Source organism: Trifolium pratense, linkage group LG7 (assembly GCF_020283565.1).
Source record: "Trifolium pratense cultivar HEN17-A07 linkage group LG7, ARS_RC_1.1, whole genome shotgun sequence".
Classification (NCBI taxonomy): domain Eukaryota; kingdom Viridiplantae; phylum Streptophyta; class Magnoliopsida; order Fabales; family Fabaceae; genus Trifolium; species Trifolium pratense.
The window spans coordinates 44,565,722-44,586,522 of record NC_060065.1 but is presented as its reverse complement, the minus strand read 5'-3'; the positions used below and the strand labels follow the sequence as shown (position 1 = coordinate 44,586,522).

The following is a 20,801-nucleotide window of genomic DNA, read 5'->3' as shown; positions in this document are numbered from 1 at the left end:
CTAGAAAGTAAAGTAATGCCACCGTGTATGAATATTTGAGAAAATAGCAGCAGCGGCTTCAAACCTTTCTGCTGCTTCACCGTTCTTCCTTCTCTCCCCGTCAGTCACTATGGCAAAAAACAGGAACAAGAAGAAGAAAAACGGTGTCGTTTCAATGGACACAACCGACATCGTCGTTTCGGAAGCACCTCAAGGTATTTATTTTCCTTTTATTTCATATTTCACTCTGCTTTTTATATTATTACTATTAACTTTGTGAAGTTCTTAATTTTGTTTTGTTTTGTTCTTTGCGTGGTTTAAGATTGAGACTTTGTTATTATTTGCAGCAATGGACACATCAGAATCAGTAGCTAAAATCAAGGTTGCTGGTGCTACCAATTTGTAAGTTTACTTTATTGCCCTTATAGTTTTAGGCAAGGTTTTAAATTTTAAATGGTGATTGATTACATTGTGATACTTGATATTGTAGAAAATGGTGTTTAATTGTGGTTAATCCCGGTCGCGGATTTTTTTAAAACCCTAGTTATAATTAGGTTAATTGTTATGTGTTTTTAATGCTTTGGTGGGTGGAAACTTGTGAATGATGTCAACATTTTCCCAAATCATTGAAATATAGACCCTGTTTGGATAAACAACTTAATTTGTAGGTTATTATAAAGTCAAATTGTTTTTGTATAAGCTATAAGTTGTTTTCGTAGGCTATCTACTTATGGAAATAAGCTGATAAAAGCTTATGAACATGTCATGAGTTGTTTTAGTAAGTTCTCCAAACAGTTTGACAAGTGTTTATGCCAGTAGATAAACTCAGTTAAGCCAATCCAAACAGACCCGTAATGGAATAAGGTTGATTTGGTGCAACATAATTACCGTCCATTTACGCAAGTGATTATCGGATGTCGTTGAATATTAATTAATAATTCTGTGTTTAGATGGTGATTTGGGCATTGTCATTGAAGGAAATTTAACAGAGATCAAAATCATAGATATGAAGCATAGCATATTATTAACAACATGATATTTAATGACTGTAACAGTGTACCTTGAATGCTTGATAAAAGAATCCAGAGAAGGTGTTTCTACCTCTTACTGATGAGCAGTTGCGTATTTTAGTTTCTGTCAGAGTGTGTATCAACCTAATGGGATGGTTAATATATATGCTCATCAGTGGAGGCAGAGATCTTTCATTGGACTTAACTGAATGGTCCAACTGTCAATTCAGAAACAAGAGCCCAATTATATAATTCATCAATATTAAGTGTTTAATAGCAATAGACCATAATTTATATTAATAATAATTTCTAGTAATTGATTATTGTCATCCAAGTGGGAGATTGTTGGATTAATTATTTAATTAATCAATTATGGGTTGACAATAATCAATTATTAGAAATTATTATTAATATAAATTATGGTCTATTGTTATTAAGCACTTAATATTGATTAATTATATAATTGGGCTCTTGTTTCTGAATTGACCGTGATGGGTTGGACCATTCAGTTAAGTCCAATGAGAGGTCCCTACCTCCACTGATGAACATATATATTAACCATCCCATTAGGTTAATACACACTCTGACAGAAACTAAAATATGTAACTGCTCATCAATAGAGGTAGAAGAACCTTCTTAATCTCACTCCATGGATTCTTTTATCAAGCATTCAAGGTACACGGTTACAATAATTAAATATCGATGTTGTTTTAATAATATGTTATGCTTCATATCTATGATTTGGATCAATGTTAACTTTCCTTCAATGTCTCCCCATATTCTAAGTTTTATTTTAAATCCAATCTGGTGAAGATAGAATATGAGCTGTTCATTCTTCCTCCAACGGGTGAGATCCGTTGACTACGTGTCGTGGTATAGGAAATCTGGATCCTCGTCCCTTCTACAATTGTGTTCAACCATTCACATGTTACTGCCATTTTTCCATTATAGCAATGGCATTGTACTTTAAATTTGCATGAACAACAAGACAAAACAACAGTATCTTCAATCACAGAGTTACTTTTGCACTGGTTGTTAGTTTCTAGACTCTCTTTCAATTACTTGGTTTGTCGAGATCTTAAAGAAGTGTATTCTTTAAAGAATGCATTTGTTGCCTTAAGTCTGAAATATGAATGATAGAAAGATCAAATCTAAGTAGGTCACTTAACAGGGGAGGTGCTTGGTAGTTTCACTGATAGAGAATGTTCACAAATATCAACAAGTATCTGATTCGATTATCACTATAAGGGAATCATAACTTTTGCGTACAGTTTGTATGATTAATCAGAGGAAGACTTGGTGGTCTTGGTAGCAAAATGTACAATTCTTTTCTTTCTCAAAAAGCACTATTTTTTTTATTACATTTGCACTCATCTTCAATGAGATACAATTGTTTTATAGGGAGTTCAATGTAGATCATTTGAGTACTCCTTACGGAAGAGATTCCTCTGATAAACCTCGAGTACTTTTATACCACAGTATTGCTCAAAATCAAATATCTAGACTTTGTATGAAGAAAAATTATATGATATAATAATATAAATGTCTCCATTGTTTACTACACTGAATGGCTTTTAATATACCCGTAAAGGCCTAACATTTTCATAAGTTATTCCTATATCTAAGCTGAAATAAGATAAGATTCTCCAAGATTTCGTAAAATACATAAATAATAAATAACAATGGATAACCCTAAATAAAGGGCATCATGGTGCTATAAAGCTCGCACCATAGAGGTGTCTAGAGAAGGGTCAGATCTATTGTAGATGTGTTGCAGACGGAAGCAGGGTGAATGATTCTAACTCTGAATCTCTTATTAACTTGAAACCTACTAGTAGCTCTTATGAATCTGAATATAGTGCTATTAAGGGAAACCCTTTCTGCCATCCTTCACGTTAGTAATTTTGATCTATCAATTTAGCCATTGATTATGAACTTTGTGTGTGTGGAGTTTCAAACCTATCCTGTGATTTGTGAATTTGTCCATGAATATTTGTGTATTTGGGTACGGTCCCATTGTATCGCCCATCTTTGTTGTTGTGGCTGTTTTTTATTACTAACTTAGAATGTTGAATATATTAAGCACATAGAAATTTCAAACATTTTTTTGGGAATTAAATAGACTCTTACAAGTCAAATATATGGACATTTCACGAGTTTGCATAGACTATTGAGTTTGATTCTTTGTGAACACAATATTTTGACGGATGTAGAGCTGTTGAATCATGTTTATTCCTTTTTCATGTTCGGCACAATTCAGCTTCCCTCTTCTTTTTTTGTTGACAAATTCAGGTTCCCTCTTGCTTATTACAGTTGCGTGTAATGCATACTATTTAAGACAAAATCTTAACCTTTCTGCCTTCTGTGTCCATTAGAGTGTTATCTAAAGCAATATTTGCTGTCTCCCCTTTAACTAGTTTATTGTTGTTGCAAGATATAGATGTTAGGAGGAAGCCAAATAAAGGGTTAAAAATAGGGGGAATAGTAGTTGGTAGGGCGTCTGTTAATAGGAGAATTTGGTCGAGAGAAGTCATCTTTTGTCAAATAATAGTTGTATGGGAAATCGCAGGTTTCCTCAAACTGCCTGTGAATTGTTCATCTAGTTTCAATTACAGGAATTTCCAAAATATTGTAACATATCACCGGAAATTTCCCATCTGTAATATGCTTTGTACCTACTTTGAAGTGGGGAAAACACTTCGTACCTGCTTTTTGTTTCCATTCATTTGCAATACATAGTAATGCTTAAGTTCCTCTCAACTCACACTTATTGAAATTACATGATGATTAGTATTGCATTCTAACCGCATTTTCAAATACAAGCTTCTTTGCTTTCAATACAGCTTGTTCTAAATTGCTTCTTTTTTATTATGGACCTCTTCTGAAACAGGAAGGTGAAGCAGAATGGAAGACCTATGAAGAGATCAAAAAATGCTCGAAAGATGAAGAAAATTGCAAAGGCTATATCTGCAAATGAGAAGTCTGCTGAGAAAGTTTCAAAGCATGACAACAAAAAAAGTAGAGTTCTATCTGCCAAAACACTCTATGAATAAATAACTAGCTGGATGGCTCATATCATCACTGATTAAAATATGATACTTTATGTTGCATGCGGCGAGTATACACATTTTGTAATTTAGTTTACCTAAATTCAGTTATTTGTTTAGGCCAAGTGTTTTTTAAGATCGAATCTTCGAATATTGTTACATCCTTATTCTTATGGTAGAGTTTTGTTCATTATATTTTCATTGAAAATGAAAAGTTATAGTTTTTTTAGTTTTGGGTGTTCAATTAATTCACAGCCATCCACATGCTTATATTATCGCTAAATGAATAGATAAAAAATCAGATTTTTATAAGGATGCTTATTTTAATCTTTGGTTTGAACGTGTACGTGTTACTTCAATATCAATCTAAACCAACCACAAATTTCCCTAATGACAAGTTTCTTGTTGGGTGATGCTGTGAGGTGTCCTTTATTTTGCTGGATAACTCTCTATCCCCCCAAAGTTCATCCATAAATAAGCATGATCCTCAACTACTCAAATAAATGCAATTCATTATGTCTTATGTATGATCTCAGAATGTTTGTAATGTAACGCTAGTAGATAAGACCAATTTGGTTAGATTAGTACTCAAATTACTCGAAGATATGACATGACATCATCATAAATGTATTTATTATCTGGTAGAGCCATAATAATATGATAAATTTTAGGCTTAATTAGTAAAATGGTCCGTTAAAAATATTTTTGGTTTCAGATTGATCCCTTAAAGGAAAAAAAGATTCGAATAGGTCCCTTAAAAACATCTCCGTTAATCAGTTTGATCCTTAAAAAAAGGTCTGAATATGACCAAACTGATTAACGAATATGTCTTTAAGGGACCTATTCGAATCTTTTTATCTTTAAGAGATCTATTCAGACTTTTTTTAAGGGACCAATGTAAAAGAAAAAATATCTTTAAGAAACCATTTTACTAATTAGTTCTAAATTTTACTAGAAATGCAGCTTGATTTCTTTTATGCGGCTTAATCTGCTCTGTAGCCTTGAAATTATTGTAGTGGGAGCTTAATTACATTACAATGTTTTGGTGTTATATCTGCGCCTGAGGTGTAGCCTTGGAAGTAATTTGGGCTTTGTATTCATTTGTAAAATGTAACTATTGCCTATTTAAAGATGACACTAAATTGTTTGGTTTGTATTTGGCATAGCTTATGTCTTATATCATTAATAAATTCCTTTTGGCTTTTCCCAAAAAAAAAAAAAGTCTAAATTTTACTATATGCGCTCACTGTGAAACTATTCACAAGCTTCTTCAACCCCCCACAATACAAGGAATTTTGACTATATGCCCTCAATATGGAAGGAACATTAGCCACAATACCAGTGGCTAATGGAGGGAACATGTGAAGAGAGAAAAGAATATCTTTACAAATGTTGTCCCACGAAACACTAGTATCATTCAAGTTTTGATTTTTTTGGTTACATTTTAAAGTTTTGATTTGTTTTGCAGTACTTGTGAGAAAAATGTTTTAACCACCTAATTCTCTGCGCAACAATTTTAGATTGGTAATTTTAGTCAGAGTTTAAAATTAGAAATTTAAAAAGTTGTATTTTAGATAAAATTTAAATTTAAAATTTTAAATTATATCGTTGTTGTAAGTATAAGTTAATAGATAATTTTATTTTTATGATTGAGATAATAACTTGATTGAAATCAGCTCGATTAAAACAACAGAAGTGTTACGTGTATTAAACTGGCACCAATAATGTCATTAGTTTAGACATAAAGACAAGAATCGAATTCAAATTAACTAATCGTTAGTTGGTTCAGTGGTGATTGACGCTAAACTTGGTAGGAAGGAAGGACCGCAGTTCGATTCCCCACAACTGCGATCGGGAGGGGACTGAAACCACTTGATGCCAGAACTGATCCCCGAACCAGATTAAACTGGTGGTGAAAGCCAAAAAAAAAAAAAATCGAATTCAAATTCTTGCGAACGCTACATTCTAGGGGCTCATTAAAGTCCAATATCATAGTTATGTTAAATTGAATTTTTTTTTTTAAGTATCCATGTCACTTGACCGCATAATCTGGTTTGAGGGTCAGTTCTGACATCAAGTGATTCCAACACCTTCTAGATTATAGTTACGAGGGATCGAATCGTTGTCCTTCTTATCAAGTTCAACGTCAATCACTATTGAATCAATTAATGATTGGTATGTTAAATTAAACTTTATTTATTCGATGCATGTTACCAAAAAATTTACTTGATAAAAGTTACTTAAATTTGACAATGTTGGAAGGAAGTGATTCTCAAACTTAAGTAAATTCTATAGTTACTAAATAGTATAATGAATTATTATAAAAAAAAATAGTATAATGAATTCAAAGTTTACTTCTATTGTTCTTACTATTTAAGCTGTTTATTTTCATTATACAAATTTGAGGTTAAATTTGTTGGACAACAAACGAATTTGATTGTCCACTCTCTCTCTCATACCAATTCTGAAACTCCCTTATCCCCTTTATATATTGTTATAGATTATAGTATAGAATATATATAAATGAAAAAACCATAAAAAAAAAAAGAGGAAGTTAAGGGCAATTATGGAATAATTAAAAAACCATAAAGGAAGTTAAGGGCAAAATGGACCAAAAAAAATCCAGCTCAAACTCCCTTATCCCCTTTATATATTGTTATAGATTAAAAATCATAAATCATTTTTGTATTTTTTACAAACAAGAAAATAATTCGAATACCCTATTATCAAGAAAATCATGTAGCACAAAATTGCATCACCAAGCAAAGAACTCTATTAACATCATAAAGAACTAAAAAATCCAGTTGAAGGAAATTGAATTATATCCTTCAAAAAACATAACAAAAAACCTTATTATATGTTTCAATTATTTTTTTCTCATTAAACCAACTGCAACATTACCAAAAATAAATAAAACTTTTGTTCACTGTTCATTCACTATTCCATTTCCCAAGAAAATTGAACCGTTGGATAATATCTGCCACGTCAGCAAATTCCACCATCAACTTTCCCTTTTCCCCAAAAAAAATACGACCGTTGGATCATATCATATCTGCCACGTCAGCAAACTCTACCATTCATCTCCCGATACTGTCTCAACGATTCTTGCCTCTGCAACCTCATCTCCATATTAAACTTGTTAATAAACGCTTCAACTCGCCGATTCAACTCATCTTGACTCAGTGACGATTCTTTCCTCATTTTCCCACCGGATCCCGGAGAAACACTCTTCTCCCTTGCGGAAAATGTCTCCGATATTTTCATCGCCTGAACACCGCCTCCACCTCCTAATCCACCGTTCAAATCCGCTAACGGCACGCCGTTACGACGCGGTTGCGTTTCAAACGTCTCGGATTTTTTCAAATGCCGATTTAACGGCATTGCTCTCCCTTCCGTTATCGTCTTCCATGTACTCTCCAATGTTTCTTGCTTCTTCATCTTCGTCACTCTCAACGCATTCACCTTCCCTCCTATAATATAACACAACAATTTCGAATTTCAGTTTTCTTTTTCCTCAATTAATTAATAAATAATAATTAATAATTTTCAAATTTCAAAAATTAGAAACAAAAAAAACGGTTACAAAACTAGAGACAGAGAGAGAGAAGAGAGAGAAACGGTTACGTGACGGTACCTTCTGGACTTGATCTAACGGTTTTCCGGTGACTGAACCTAGAAGAAACCGGCGGTTTCTCGTTCTCATCGTTAAACGAAAACTCCGACGAGTTCTTCTTAAAAATCGGAGTAACAACAGAATCCTCATCTTCAACAACCGTTATTTTCGTCGGAGTATTCTCATCAACGCCGGAAACAACAGAATCGTTAGATTCGTTACCTACAACAACTGTTTCATCAGTTTTCATTTCATAACCGAATCCTTCTTCAACGAAGCCGTTGTAGTTCGTTAGCGTGGTTATTTCCGAGATCTGAACTGGCTCCGGTACAGGGATCTGAACCGGAGATAGCTCCTCCGGCGGGAATGGTGGTGGTGATTGTGAAATTTGGAAGTAACGACGATTGTGAGGATGATGAGGTTGAGGAGAAGATAGAGGTAAGGTGGTGTGAAGCAAGAAAGGATGAAGTTCCAGATAGTTGGAGCTTCGTTGAGGATGAAATGTGAAACGATTGGTACTGTGAGTTTCAACGCCATTGCAGTTGATAAAATTGCAGAAGAGATTAGAATCAGTTTCAGTGATAGAAAATTCATTTTCATTTTTATTTATTTTTTTCTCTGTTTTTTTGGAATAGTGATGAATTGAACTTACCTTAGTTCTGTGGTGTGTGATACTGTTAGAAGGTTTGAGAGAGAAGGGAGAAGGGTATTTATAAGCTAAGTGTGATGAGAAATCTTGACCGTTTGATGAAGCGTGTAAAGGAAAAATTAGGGAGAAAGTGTTACAAAAATGTATGGTCTCACTTTAGGGCCAGTACAAAAATAATAAAGTTTTTTTGTTTCCTTAACTTTTGTGCCAACCCTTCATTTAAACAAAAAAAAATGGATTTTAGCAATTTAAAGTTTGGTAGGAAGATGACAAGGAGGGATGATCATCGGTCGATTTCGGTCGAGTTCGGGTTAAAAATTATCAATTCGATAAAAATCGTAACTATTTAATTAAAACACACTTTTGACCGTCTATATTGTCAGTTTATTTGGGTGTTGGTCGTGTAAGTGGTGGGTGAAACGGATCGGTTATTATGGGTTAGGTTGAAACTTTGTTTCCATTTAAAACTTCATTATCCAAAAATTACTAATTAAATTTTAAATAGTTCAACACTCGTATATAATGCAACAAATCATAGAAGAACTAAATGTAAACATAATGAGGGTGAGATGTAGTTACATTATTTCAATTATGTAAATCTAAAGATAATAATAGATTAAGTAGAAAAGAAGTAGAAATTAAAATAAATATAAAATATCTTTAATATATATATATATATATATATATATATATATATATAGGAGGGATCAAATTATACCGGTGTAACATTTGAGTAATGTTACACCGCTCAATAACGCTTTAACGAATACAAATTTTACAGAATCCACCGTTGGATTGAAAACTTATATCGTATAGATCATCCATGTTAAATTTTACAAAAATCTAAAATCGTTTGATATCTAAAATTGTTAAAGCGTTATTGAAAGGAACCACTTATTTCAAAAGACCTTTTAAGAAAAGTCCATATAATTTTCCTTTATATTTATATTGGTAATTCAAATTAGATTTGGCTTTCCAAAAAATAAAAACAAAATTGGAGTACTAATCACTATTAGTTGCAACAATTAGATTAGAAGTAGGTAATGCATGGGGACGGTTAATTAAATCGATCGGTTTCATTGATTGAGTTGTTTGCTTAACTTTGGAGCTAAGCTTTTTAAAATAGAAAAAATTCCCACGAGACGTGACGATGAAAGACACCGGTGCCACATTGAACGCAGCAAAATCAAATCAACACCCACATCATCATGCTTTCTATTAATAGTACTATACTTATCACAATCCGTACTAAATTATCACTGCATTAATAATTTATTCTCTTTGTTTGATAGGAGGGAAAAAGAGAACCGAGAAATAAAAATACGAAAATCAATTTATATATTTGGACTAATTTTAATCTAAGTGCATGCATTGATTTTCGTATTTTTATTTATCTTTTTCTCTTCTACCAAACAAAATCTTAATTTAATCGATTAAATTTTGTATCTAGAGACTCATGCATGTTAACAAAGTGCTTATGAATTCCTGAATTCGAGTTTAATTTCTAGCGAGAATAATTTCTAGTTAGATTTTAGTTACTTCACGTGGGAATTTTAGATTTCTAATGAGAACAAGTATGAGTTTAGTTTATTATATAAATAAAATCTAATCAAGAATTATTTTCATAAAAAATTGAATTCAGAATTGTTTGTTAAAACTTGAACTCGATGTTTTAGTTTTTTTTCCTCGTTTAATAATGAGAAATATTCTTTTTTTTCCCTTTCACCAATTTAATCCAGTTCGAAGTCAGTTCTGGTATCAAGTGATTTTAGCCATTTCTTGTTCGTAATTGCAGGGATCGAACCATGTTCCTTCCTATCAACTGATGAAAATATTTTTCCTTTTGAGAATGAGCTGGATGGTGTAAGTGTGTGAGAAGCATTTAATCTTTATTTTATTAGGTGAGAGGGTAGCAACGGCTAGAGAATATGACCGTTGAAGTTGGTGCGGTAGCAAAGCAAGCAAATGGATAGTTGATGGATTCTATTGCAGCTCTTGCGGGCCTGATTTTCATGTGGCCTACTAATAAGCCCACCGCACCGACCAGTTGAATTTAATGGGAACTAGTTTGACTAGTGTGAGAGATTATCCATTGCATTTACACACTAGCCACCAAAATTAATTCTGTCATTTTCTTTTTCTGTAGATGAAATAATAATCTAACACTAAAATTTACAACTTAATTGATTCAATGATGATTGACGCTAACTTGATAACGAGAACCACAGTTCGATCTCTCATAACTGTAATTGGGAGGGGATTAGAACTACTTGATGCAAACAACTTATGCAATTTTTATATATTATAAGTTTGTCAATGTAGTTTATGATAAAATAGATTATAAAAATACAATTTTCACTAGTGTGAACTTATAAAATAACATAAAATCTAATTTATATTGCATAAGCTGTTTGCATAGGGATCATAAGCTATTTTTAACGAAATATGTATTGGTGAAGAGCGCCGATGATTTTTCTAACCAATTAATTAAGAAATGAAAAAAAATAAAATAATATGACATATATATAAGTTACTTTTCTTAGATAAAATCATATGATGATATATTAAACTTTTTGAATACTTCATTCCTATATTAATACATTTTCTCCTTCATCAAAGTTAATTCGAATCCCTATATTTTAACGTCTTTTCCACTTCTTTAACCCTAATTAGCTCAAAACAATTGACTATTTACAATATTTTCCAATATATGATGATGAATATTAGTAGTATACGTAATTGTTTTGCATGCATTAATTACATGCACAAGTTCTAACATGCACAAGTGCACCATATGGTGCATGGTGCACAAGTTAGCGTTTTCATTATATCGAATACGAATTTTACAAAATCCACCGTTGGATTGAAAGTTTATATCATATAGATCATTCGTAAAAAAATTTAAAAAAATTAAAAATCATTTGATATGTTATTGAGACTCATAAAGATTAACGGTATTTAATAAAAATTTATAAACCGTTAATTTTGACGAGTCTCAATAACATATCAAATGATTTTCAATTTTTTCAAATTTTTTTTCTGAATGATCTATATGATAAACTTTCAATCCAATGATAGATTTTGTAAAATTCGTATTCGATATAATGAACACGCTAACTTGTGCACCGTGCATCATATGGTGCACTTGTGCATGTTAGCCAAAGCCATCAATATATTGCATATGTTATTATAAAATGAAAAACTTAAGTTCGTTCTTAGCTAGCTAGTATACTAGTACTAGTCTTACCGTATATATCGAATAAGTTATTAAACACGTAATGTTAATGTCGACGAAATCCATTCTTAATCATATCCTTGCATTGAAAAAATATGTCCAGGGTGATAAGTGATCACATGTTTGATACTACTAGTACTTTCTACGGTCAAAACTCAAAAGGGATTGTGTATATATAATGAATGGTTAATAACAATCCCAATCGCCAACCATTGACAAATTAAGTTAGGGTCCACTAGATTTTCTGTTTCACTAACCAAAACAAAATTCATAGAATGCGACATAAGCGGACCAGGATTCCATGCATTCAAATTTTTGGTGCAGTCGTGCAGTCACCTGATTTACAGCCGTCCGATCAAGATCAGACGGTCATGATTTAAAACTGTATTTATTAACTGTATTTATCTAAACCGTCAGATTGTCATCGGACGGCTATAAAATGACTGCATTGAAAATTGACTGCACATGATCCATTTCCGACATAAGCACACTTTCATATATGTGGTTGCATTTCATTTGAACTTGTGGCATACTATCAAGCAAGTACCAACCTCAATTAGGATGTGTAACTCAACTGATTATCTAAGGGTTAAATATGTTAAGGTGTAAAAGGTTATGGATTTTAAATTGGTATGATTATTCTGATAAACATTTATCACTAATCCGCAGTGGGAATTTTGTTTTTTTTTCCTACCATGATCAGTATTCGGTCTACTGGATCATCTAATCTGATTTGGGGTCGGTTCTGACATAGTTCCAGTCATCTCTCAATTACAGTTGTGAAAATTAAAACATATATAGTCCTCTCAACTAAGTTCAGCGTAATGATCGGTGAAATCTTCATATTAATATGATGATAAAAAAAAGTTTTACTAATAACATATGTGGCCTAATTTTTGTGCCGAAGAACTAAATACTACCTTGTAATTTAAGGCAATATATATTTCAACATTTAGTTACTTAAGGCATATATTAGAAAGGACCACGACCGTAGATGATGGTTGTGAAATTTATCTCTTATCATATATATGATTGCACCAAAGTCAGATATCGTTGTCGTATTGATTTGGTAAATTGAAAATGTGAAGAAGTAGATATATACTACCAACAAATTAAGGCAATGACGAATGGGCTCTCAAAAACAATTCATGCAAGGATAGAATATACATCATTGAAAATCCAACCCGTTGCACTCGTGACTTTGTGTCGGAGAATTTCCAAAATATATTTGAAAAATTGCAATGATTAATTTGAAATGCAAATTTACATTTTTAAAAATCTTTCGAGTTGTGTTCCTTTATTATTTGGTATAAGTTTTTCTATAAATAGATCGAGACATGAGGCAGAAAAGGACATATAATCATGAGTTTCGGAAATTAAAATATCTAAGTCATTTCTTCATTTGTCTAATGCAGAGAGGAATCGAAGAACTTTATTCTGTAAACTATTGATATACTTGATATGTGTGTGCAATCCATGTCAAAGTTTTCAAAGTATCTGAAGATGATTTGTCGGTTAACCCATTTGTATCCGGTTTGTATAAACTGGTGGGGGTACTTTGGAATTTGAGGAGTGCTAGCAACACACTCTTTAACAAACACACTCTAACACACTCTCTTCTATTGGTTAAAATTTATATGGGTCCCATAAAAGTTATATGGGTCCATATTTTTTTATGGGACCCATGTGAATTTCAACCAATAAAAGAGAGTGTGTTGGAGTGTGTTTGTTAAATAGTGTGTTGTTAGCATTATTCTTTGGAATTTATATACAATGTTCATCATGTTCTTCATCATCTTCTTTTTCAAGTCATTTGCAGTATTCCCCCAACACAAGATCTCACAATTTTTAAGTTCGATTTATGATGTATTTGTGCTGCAAATTTTAAGAGAATGGGATATTGCCTTTGTCACAAAAATTTAAAGAGATAAGTATCACTAACCCTTTCTAAAATTTATATGGTTTTGAAGTTAAATTTGTTTTAATATGTATACGTGGCGGACAATTATCTCTAGAATTAATATGATTGCCTTTGAATTTTACTATTTCTCATGAGTATTAACATGTGTATTGAAAAATTCTTTTAAGAGGATTAACATATTACTAGTGAGGGAATGATTAGTAGATTTATGCAGAATCAAAACTGACTCATATGCAAGTTATTGTTAATTTATATACACGACATATATTAAAATAATATAAAATTTATATACAAGACATATATATACTTATATAATATTATACTGCATCAATAATTTAAAATTTTAACTTAATTTAAAAGCTGAAATATTAAATTATACTAATAACATACTAAATCATCGTAAACATGTTGAAGAATGAGTTGTTTCAACTATTAAATTATAACATAATAACATTAATTAGTTTTACTGAAAGAAGGCTATAATAGACAAAATATAACCTTAAATTATCAAAACGACAAATAATTCGAAACAAAATTTTCTTTCTAAAACAACAAATAAAAAGGAACGTAGAGAGTATAATACTATAAAGAGTTAAATGTATTTTGTCCTTTTAAATATATCAGTTTTTATTTTCAATCCTATACTAAAAATTGCTTTCAAACTTCTAAATTTTTTGTTTTTGAACTTAAAATATTGTATGTGACTTAAAAAGAAAAAACTAAACTTAAGTTCATCCTCCTAAAAATTATATTTTTAGTAGGATTGAAAAATTGCTTTCAAACTTTTAAATTTTTTGTTTTCGATGTCTTGACCAAAAAAACATATATAATTTTTTTATTTGAACATTTTAATATAGTTTTGGTCAAGAGGGAACTACTATTAGAGTAATATAGTTAAAAGCAAAGAAAGGATTATATAATAAAGATCATTTTTAATGTAAAAAGTGAATACACCTTCAGATGAATGAATAAATCACCCAAGAGGAGTGGTAAAAACTGAACTAGCTCTACACAAATGGTTTACAACCCACGGATTGGCCAAGGGAAAAATTGAAAAAGAAAGTGCAGTTCCTGTAATTTTCATCTAATCTTTCTATTATGCTACATGACAGCCAGCAATGTTCAACAAACCGATCATTGTTTCGCAAACATCCCTTGTGTTAAGGATGAAAAATCATATTCCTTCGCAGACTTGGAAGTGGTTGACGACACTGGAGTTGATTGAGGTTTATTAGCTCCCATTGTCATCATACCATTGACTGGACCAACTTGTCCCATACCATAGAAACTGTAACAGATGGAAACTTGTTAATACTACAATCAAGATGGAAGGTTATCGGACAGAAAATGCAATAGAGATGATGTAGAAAGAAGTAACAAGATAGAAGAACAAATAATAACATAACATCTAAATAAGTTGAATTGATGCAAGTCATTTTCAGGCAGTTTGTAGATTAATGCCCTGTTTATAAGATGGTTTTCATTAATAAAAGCTATAATCTGGTAAATTAATGGGAAGCTGTTCAAACAAAATATCTTTGCTTTTCAAATTAATTTCATATCAGCACATCCTCTCCACAAAAAAAATAAAAATCATATCAGCACGTGTGTGGTGTGGTAGCAGCAAAAGTAGCGTTTGATTCAATTGAAATGAAAATGCAAGTAATGAAAAATCATGATCGACCGACGATCTATTTTTGACAATCCAGGGTTAATCTGAATTCTGTGGAGTGGAGGTAATATATTCAAATTCCTTAGTCATCCGATTTGACATTAAGTTGTTTTAGTTGTCTATAAAAACGCTAACTAATGACATACCCAGATGGTGGATATTGAACAGAGTTCCCTGCTGGAATAGCTGGAGTCATGTTTCTAGTCTGATCCAGAGAGGTAAGAAATAAGTCAGTTGCTGGCCACAGAAACATATCATGAATCAATATAAATTTCTGGCTTGCTCGAGTCATTTACCTGCATAAGTTTCTGCATATCTCCCTGAGCACCCATGGGCATTACTCCAGATATCGGCAATCCAGTAGCCGGCCAATTTTGAACAGAAACATTGGGACTCGGTTGTTGTATGCCAGTTGGATACTTGTGATCCACACCAGTAGATTTAGCTGCAGCAGCCATCAGAAGAGACTGCTGCTGTGCTAGCATGGCAAGCTGTTGTTGATGCATTGAAAATGGAGATACTATATTGCTCTGCAGATATCCAACAGGAATAGAAGAATTTATATATATTTAATAAATAAGACTTGCGTAAAAAAGAAGACAAGCAAACCAAGTTTCAAACAAAAAGTAATTCCACAATCTTACACAAACCTATTGAAACATTGATTCATACCTTCTCAAAGAGGCTCATTATATCATTTTTCACATCTTTCTGTGGTTTTGCTGGAGCTAAACTTGGTGTCAAAGAAATTGAATCTTTAAATAGATCCTCAATTCCAGGTGCATACTGAGTACTCTCAACTGGGTTTGGTGGGCCAGTCTTCTCGGTTGTTGACCCCTCCACAGCAGCTGAAACAATTATAATAATAAAATTACAATCTTTGAGTTCACTAACTTTAAGAAAATATTTTGTTTCATTTTAGTTTTTTCATTTTTAACAACAAAATTGTCACTGCTTTCAATTTGTTTCCTATTTTCAAATATTTGTATTGAAACACTAAAAACAGTATATTTTTTTCTTTTCTTTTCTATTTAGTGTTTTATGCACAAATATTTTAAAACAGAAAATAGGTTGAAAACAAAGTGACATTTTGAAATTAGAACTAAATACAAAAAAGAAAACACAGCGTATTCTCAAAGTAAACAGGCCCAAGTTCTTCACAACACAATAGAGGCATCTCCAAATCTTCCAAAACAAAATGTCGAGCAAAATATTATTGTGCTAAAGTAGAGTGTGTGTTTTTCCCTTTTCGTTTTTAAGGACACAGACATACACTGAAAACCTGCCCAGTTAATATCATCAGTAGTAGCACCAGCTGCTTTGGAGCCATTTTCATTTTGGTCATCCATAGATAACATGTTGAAAAGGTCTGTAGCATAGTCTACTTTGGGAGGGGTACTTTGAGCTGTGTCTGTAGCCGGCTTTGAAGTTTCAGCTGGTTGTTGTGGGGCAACGGGTTCCACTTTCTCAGTGTGCTGAGGTTGGGTAGCAGGAGTTACCTGTTTACAAAATGATTATTTCATACCACAATAAATTATAATAATCTCAAAATTTCAAGTAGAAAAAGGAGGAAGTTTTCCTTGATAAAAAAACTAGAATATCAATTGCTCATAACAATATAATATATTATTTATCTATCATATGCAAAATATTTTAAATATAAAACTCTGTATTTTCCCCTCCAATATTAATTCTAGTGCCAAAAGAAGTAGTATTTCATGACATTAACATGCATTATAAATGAAATACACATGTAATGTAACATACATGTCAAATCAGAATAAGGAAAAAAACGGTTCACATGCAAAAAAGCAATTACCTGCTCCGGTACTTTGCGAGGAGCAGGAACCCTACGTCTTGTAGCAGGAACTGCATTTGATGGCTGGATTTTCTTCCTTTCCTCAAAAGTATTCTCGTGAACAGTGGCATAACTATGCCCACTTTTTTCCGCAGGCCTCTGCAAATGTGAAGGAGATTTATCTTCACGCAGTCCAGAAGGTGTTTTCGGATTCCCATCCCTTGAAACCCATCTCTTGTCTTCATACCTTTAAGTAAATGCAATAATTGAAACCAGGTGTAGAAAAGAAGATGCATACAGTATATGTAATTGAAACTAAGTGTTTATCATCATACATACTTTGCACGAATGAAATTTTCAATTCCAACTCTATCGTAATTTGGAGGTAATTCTGCTTCCCAGTAACTATTTGCTCTCTCGTTTCCCATTGCTGAACGGGACCAAAACAAGAAATTCTAAAATAATGAGTTGATTATATAACTAACATACATCAACAAAGTTCAAATTAACTACAATAACAAGATCATGATTCATGACCATTCAAATTTCAAACTCACTTACATTGGATGAATGCAACTTGCTCCGGAAGCCAAGTGTCAAGAGTTGCAGAACGAACCTGAAAGGCAAGCCATTACGTTAATATACAATAAAGGAATCGCAGAAGTAATTGGAACTTAATAGAAACAGTCTTTAATTACTATAAAAAGCAAACATTTAGGACGAAGATACCATACTTCAGTAATTCTCACGTCAACTTAAGTCAATACTAATATTTGATTTTAAATGGAAAAGCAATAAAACCATATTGAACAACTTCTCTAACAATAAGCTATTGTCAGCCTACTACTCATCAGAGTAAAACTTAAAACTAATCTCCATAAACACTGCCAGAGTCGCAGTATAAAATAACCTCAGTACTACTATAAATTAATAAGTGAATGCCCTACAGCCCTACTATAAATTAACAAGAGAATGCCCTACAGCAGCACAACTTACCTATAAATATGCAATAACCATGTCTTCCCTCACTAGGTGGAGTTGACTCATAAGCACAACTTACCTATAAATATGCAATATAACTATGTCATCCCTCACTAGGTGGGGTTGTCTCATAATATACAGATGAAAAAGAAAAAAAGATGCCAATTTCCTGTTAAAGAAGGAAAATGATACTCACATTTACAAACTATCTGTTTCTTGTTACTAGCAAGGGTTTTAAATAAGCATGATACAAAAGTTACAGTGCCTATCAAAATTATTAAGTATGAAAATCAACACATTCAACTAGACACATAACAATAATTACAAACACCATTACCATCACCATAATATACAATTACCCACTTATGAAATTTTTACTATAGATTTAACTAAAATTATTTTAGCATCAACATTATAAGTAAACCCACAAATCTCCACCACTTTTGATATTTCACAGTATGACAGACATTCCACAAGGACTAAAGGAGCATAGCATCACCTTTGATATATGTACCCCCAAACTTCGATGTATTCCTGAACACTGCATGCATATAAAGATGCCAAGATTTACACTAGCCCATCTTGGAGCTCTGCACAGTAAATTATCATAGAAAGTTGAGTGCACACTGAATAATAATAAAAATAAAATCCTGGAAATGAAAAAATAAAAAGGCTATCCACATTGCATGAACCAATTTGTATCTATTGCTAGGTAATTGGTTTAACAGTTGCTACTGACATGAGATCCGGATAGCATCATTCAGACCCAGACAGATACATACTTAGCTTTGCAGTCAGCACATTCCCGATTCTCTGGTAGTTTAAGAAGTCCTTCCAGTATCTACATATGTTAAGTAAAAAGAGAAAAGATGTAAGCCAAAGAGAAAAGGGAAACAGAAGATGTGACAAGTTAAAAAACAAACACGTTCAATGAAAGGACAGAATTTAAATCATTGTAGTGCATATGTTGAGAGGAATCAAGATCTCAAATACATGTTACTCAGAATCATGCATAAACTATAAAGAATTAAGATATTTGTGACTGCAAGGTAAACTTGTTCCCAACCTATTAAACTGGATCGATCTTCATGTAAGGAAAACCAAATATGAATAACTTATAAGATACATACAGGTAAAGTTTAATCCTTTTCCACTCAAACTATGAATTAAACAAAACAATGCAAATTTTTTAAAAGTACAGAAAATCCTTGCAATGTTTTATACTTTCTTGTCATCAATATATATGACTGAAAACCATTCATCTGGTCATATGAAAAAACAGTTTAGAATTTTCCGGTGTTATGAATATATAAGCCCAGAGAGTCCATCCTAAAAGATTAGTCATTAAATAGGAGACCCCGTAGACTTATACATACGCCTAATGTATTAGGCGAGACTCCTGAATGTGGAACTCATAACATCTGGAAAAAGGACATATTTTGAAGAATCCCAATAACCAGATAATCTTGAGTAAACCACTAAATTAGTGGTTGACTCTGTAAGACACTCTCAAATAGATCTTTCTAACTTTATGAATATTTCAGCGTCAATCACCACTGAACCAACTGGTATTCGTTATTTTCGATGAAATAACTAACGGTGACAAAAAATTGCAAACTATCCTAATTGATTGATAAATCCCAACAAAGTGAAAGCAACACTATAAATCAATGAATCAACTATGAATAAACGAACATGATCAGAATTGAGTAACAAAGCAGATCAAATTCACAGAAAAACTATCCCTCCAGTGAAATCATATAACATTACAATACATAATATTATAATTATAAACTATAAATAAAATAAAAAATGAAACAGTTATAGTTGAAATTTTAGCGATGAAAACAAATTGACGATGATGGATTGAAATCGAAGGGTTAATGAAAAGAAAACCTTCTTGTGCTTTGCGTTAAGTTCTTTGGTAACGTTGGCTTTTCCGTTCATGATGATGGATTGAAGAAGAGTCAAATCGGAGAGAGGAAGAAGAAGAAGAAGAAGATCGAAGGTCAAATTGGTCTTTTAGCGTTCTCTTTCTGAAAGTGGAGTTGGAGTAGGAAGGAGTATTATTAATATTATTATTAAATGGGAACAAAATAGTGATTCGCAAATTCATACCGCACTCACTCTTTGACTCTTTTTAGTATTTCATTTTCATTTAATTTGTCTGTCACCTTTGGTTTTTTTGGCCCACACGCTTAGTTAATCATCACAAATTCATTTACATGTCAATATTCGGGAATGTGCATTCGAATTTCAGCATAGTCACTTGATAGTCGTCCGATCACGATCAGACAGTTTAAATAAATCTTGATCGGACGGCCATAAAGTGACCGACTGCATAACTGCACGAAAACTTCGACTGCACGGAATCTGGGTCCCGATATTCGACACTAACACAATACATCGGCACATGTGATTATATTCAATAATTATGTTTTCTCAAATTATTTTCGATGTCGACAAGTTAGTATTGTGTGTGGTGTTTCACAATGTAAAGTGTCTCTCTTCATAGAATAACTATTCAGTCTAATAACTCTTGGATTCATTTTCATATTTGAAAACTTAGTTTATTTACATGACATGATCTCAAAATCAAATATACAAGCAAAACCACAAGAATCAAGTATGTCCTGCAAAGAGCAAGGTTTCAGCTAGTGGATCAATTAATACATGATGATGGAGTTAAGTTAACTAACACCAACACAGCAGCATAATCACAATTCTTGTCAACTTTGCCACCATCATCACAAATTCATATAGCTATTTATCCACTTTTAAAAAGTAAAACATTTTTCAGACCCACTTGGAAACGAATGTAGCAGTTTGTTTCATGATTTATAAAATAGCCTGCAAAAAAAATGCAAAAGTCCATGAATGCATTTCAATTGTAAAC

At 32.4% G+C, this 20,801-nt stretch overlaps 2 protein-coding genes and 1 pseudogene across 3 annotated transcripts; 1 reads left to right on the top strand and 2 right to left on the bottom strand.

Annotated features, from left to right (window-relative positions):
* The first annotated feature begins 13 nt into the window (after positions 1–13).
* Positions 14–4,235, top strand: LOC123895227. Its single transcript, XM_045945461.1, has 3 exons — positions 14–194; positions 327–381; positions 3,880–4,235. The coding sequence occupies exons 1-3, from the start codon at positions 110–112 to the stop codon at positions 4,040–4,042; spliced, it is 303 nt and encodes a 100-aa protein (XP_045801417.1). The 5' UTR covers positions 14–109; the 3' UTR covers positions 4,043–4,235.
* A 2,541-nt stretch (positions 4,236–6,776) lies between these two features.
* Positions 6,777–8,351, bottom strand: LOC123895226 (annotated as a pseudogene).
* A 6,020-nt stretch (positions 8,352–14,371) lies between these two features.
* Positions 14,372–20,105, bottom strand: LOC123895224 (ADP-ribosylation factor GTPase-activating protein AGD5-like). 2 transcript variants are annotated; one of them, XM_045945459.1, is made up of 11 exons: positions 19,802–20,105; positions 18,688–18,746; positions 18,405–18,495; positions 17,486–17,540; positions 17,264–17,354; positions 16,946–17,171; positions 16,400–16,625; positions 15,799–15,974; positions 15,423–15,656; positions 15,273–15,331; positions 14,372–14,742 (listed from the first exon to the last, which is right to left on the bottom strand). In XM_045945459.1, the coding sequence occupies exons 1-11, from the start codon at positions 19,850–19,852 to the stop codon at positions 14,589–14,591; spliced, it is 1,422 nt and encodes a 473-aa protein (XP_045801415.1). In that variant the 5' UTR covers positions 19,853–20,105; the 3' UTR covers positions 14,372–14,588. The 2 variants fall into 2 exon arrangements, with proteins under 2 accessions (XP_045801415.1, XP_045801416.1); XM_045945460.1 differs by lacking the exon at positions 19,802–20,105 and having other exon boundaries at positions 18,645–18,740.
* Between the last annotated feature and the right edge of the window lie 696 nt (positions 20,106–20,801).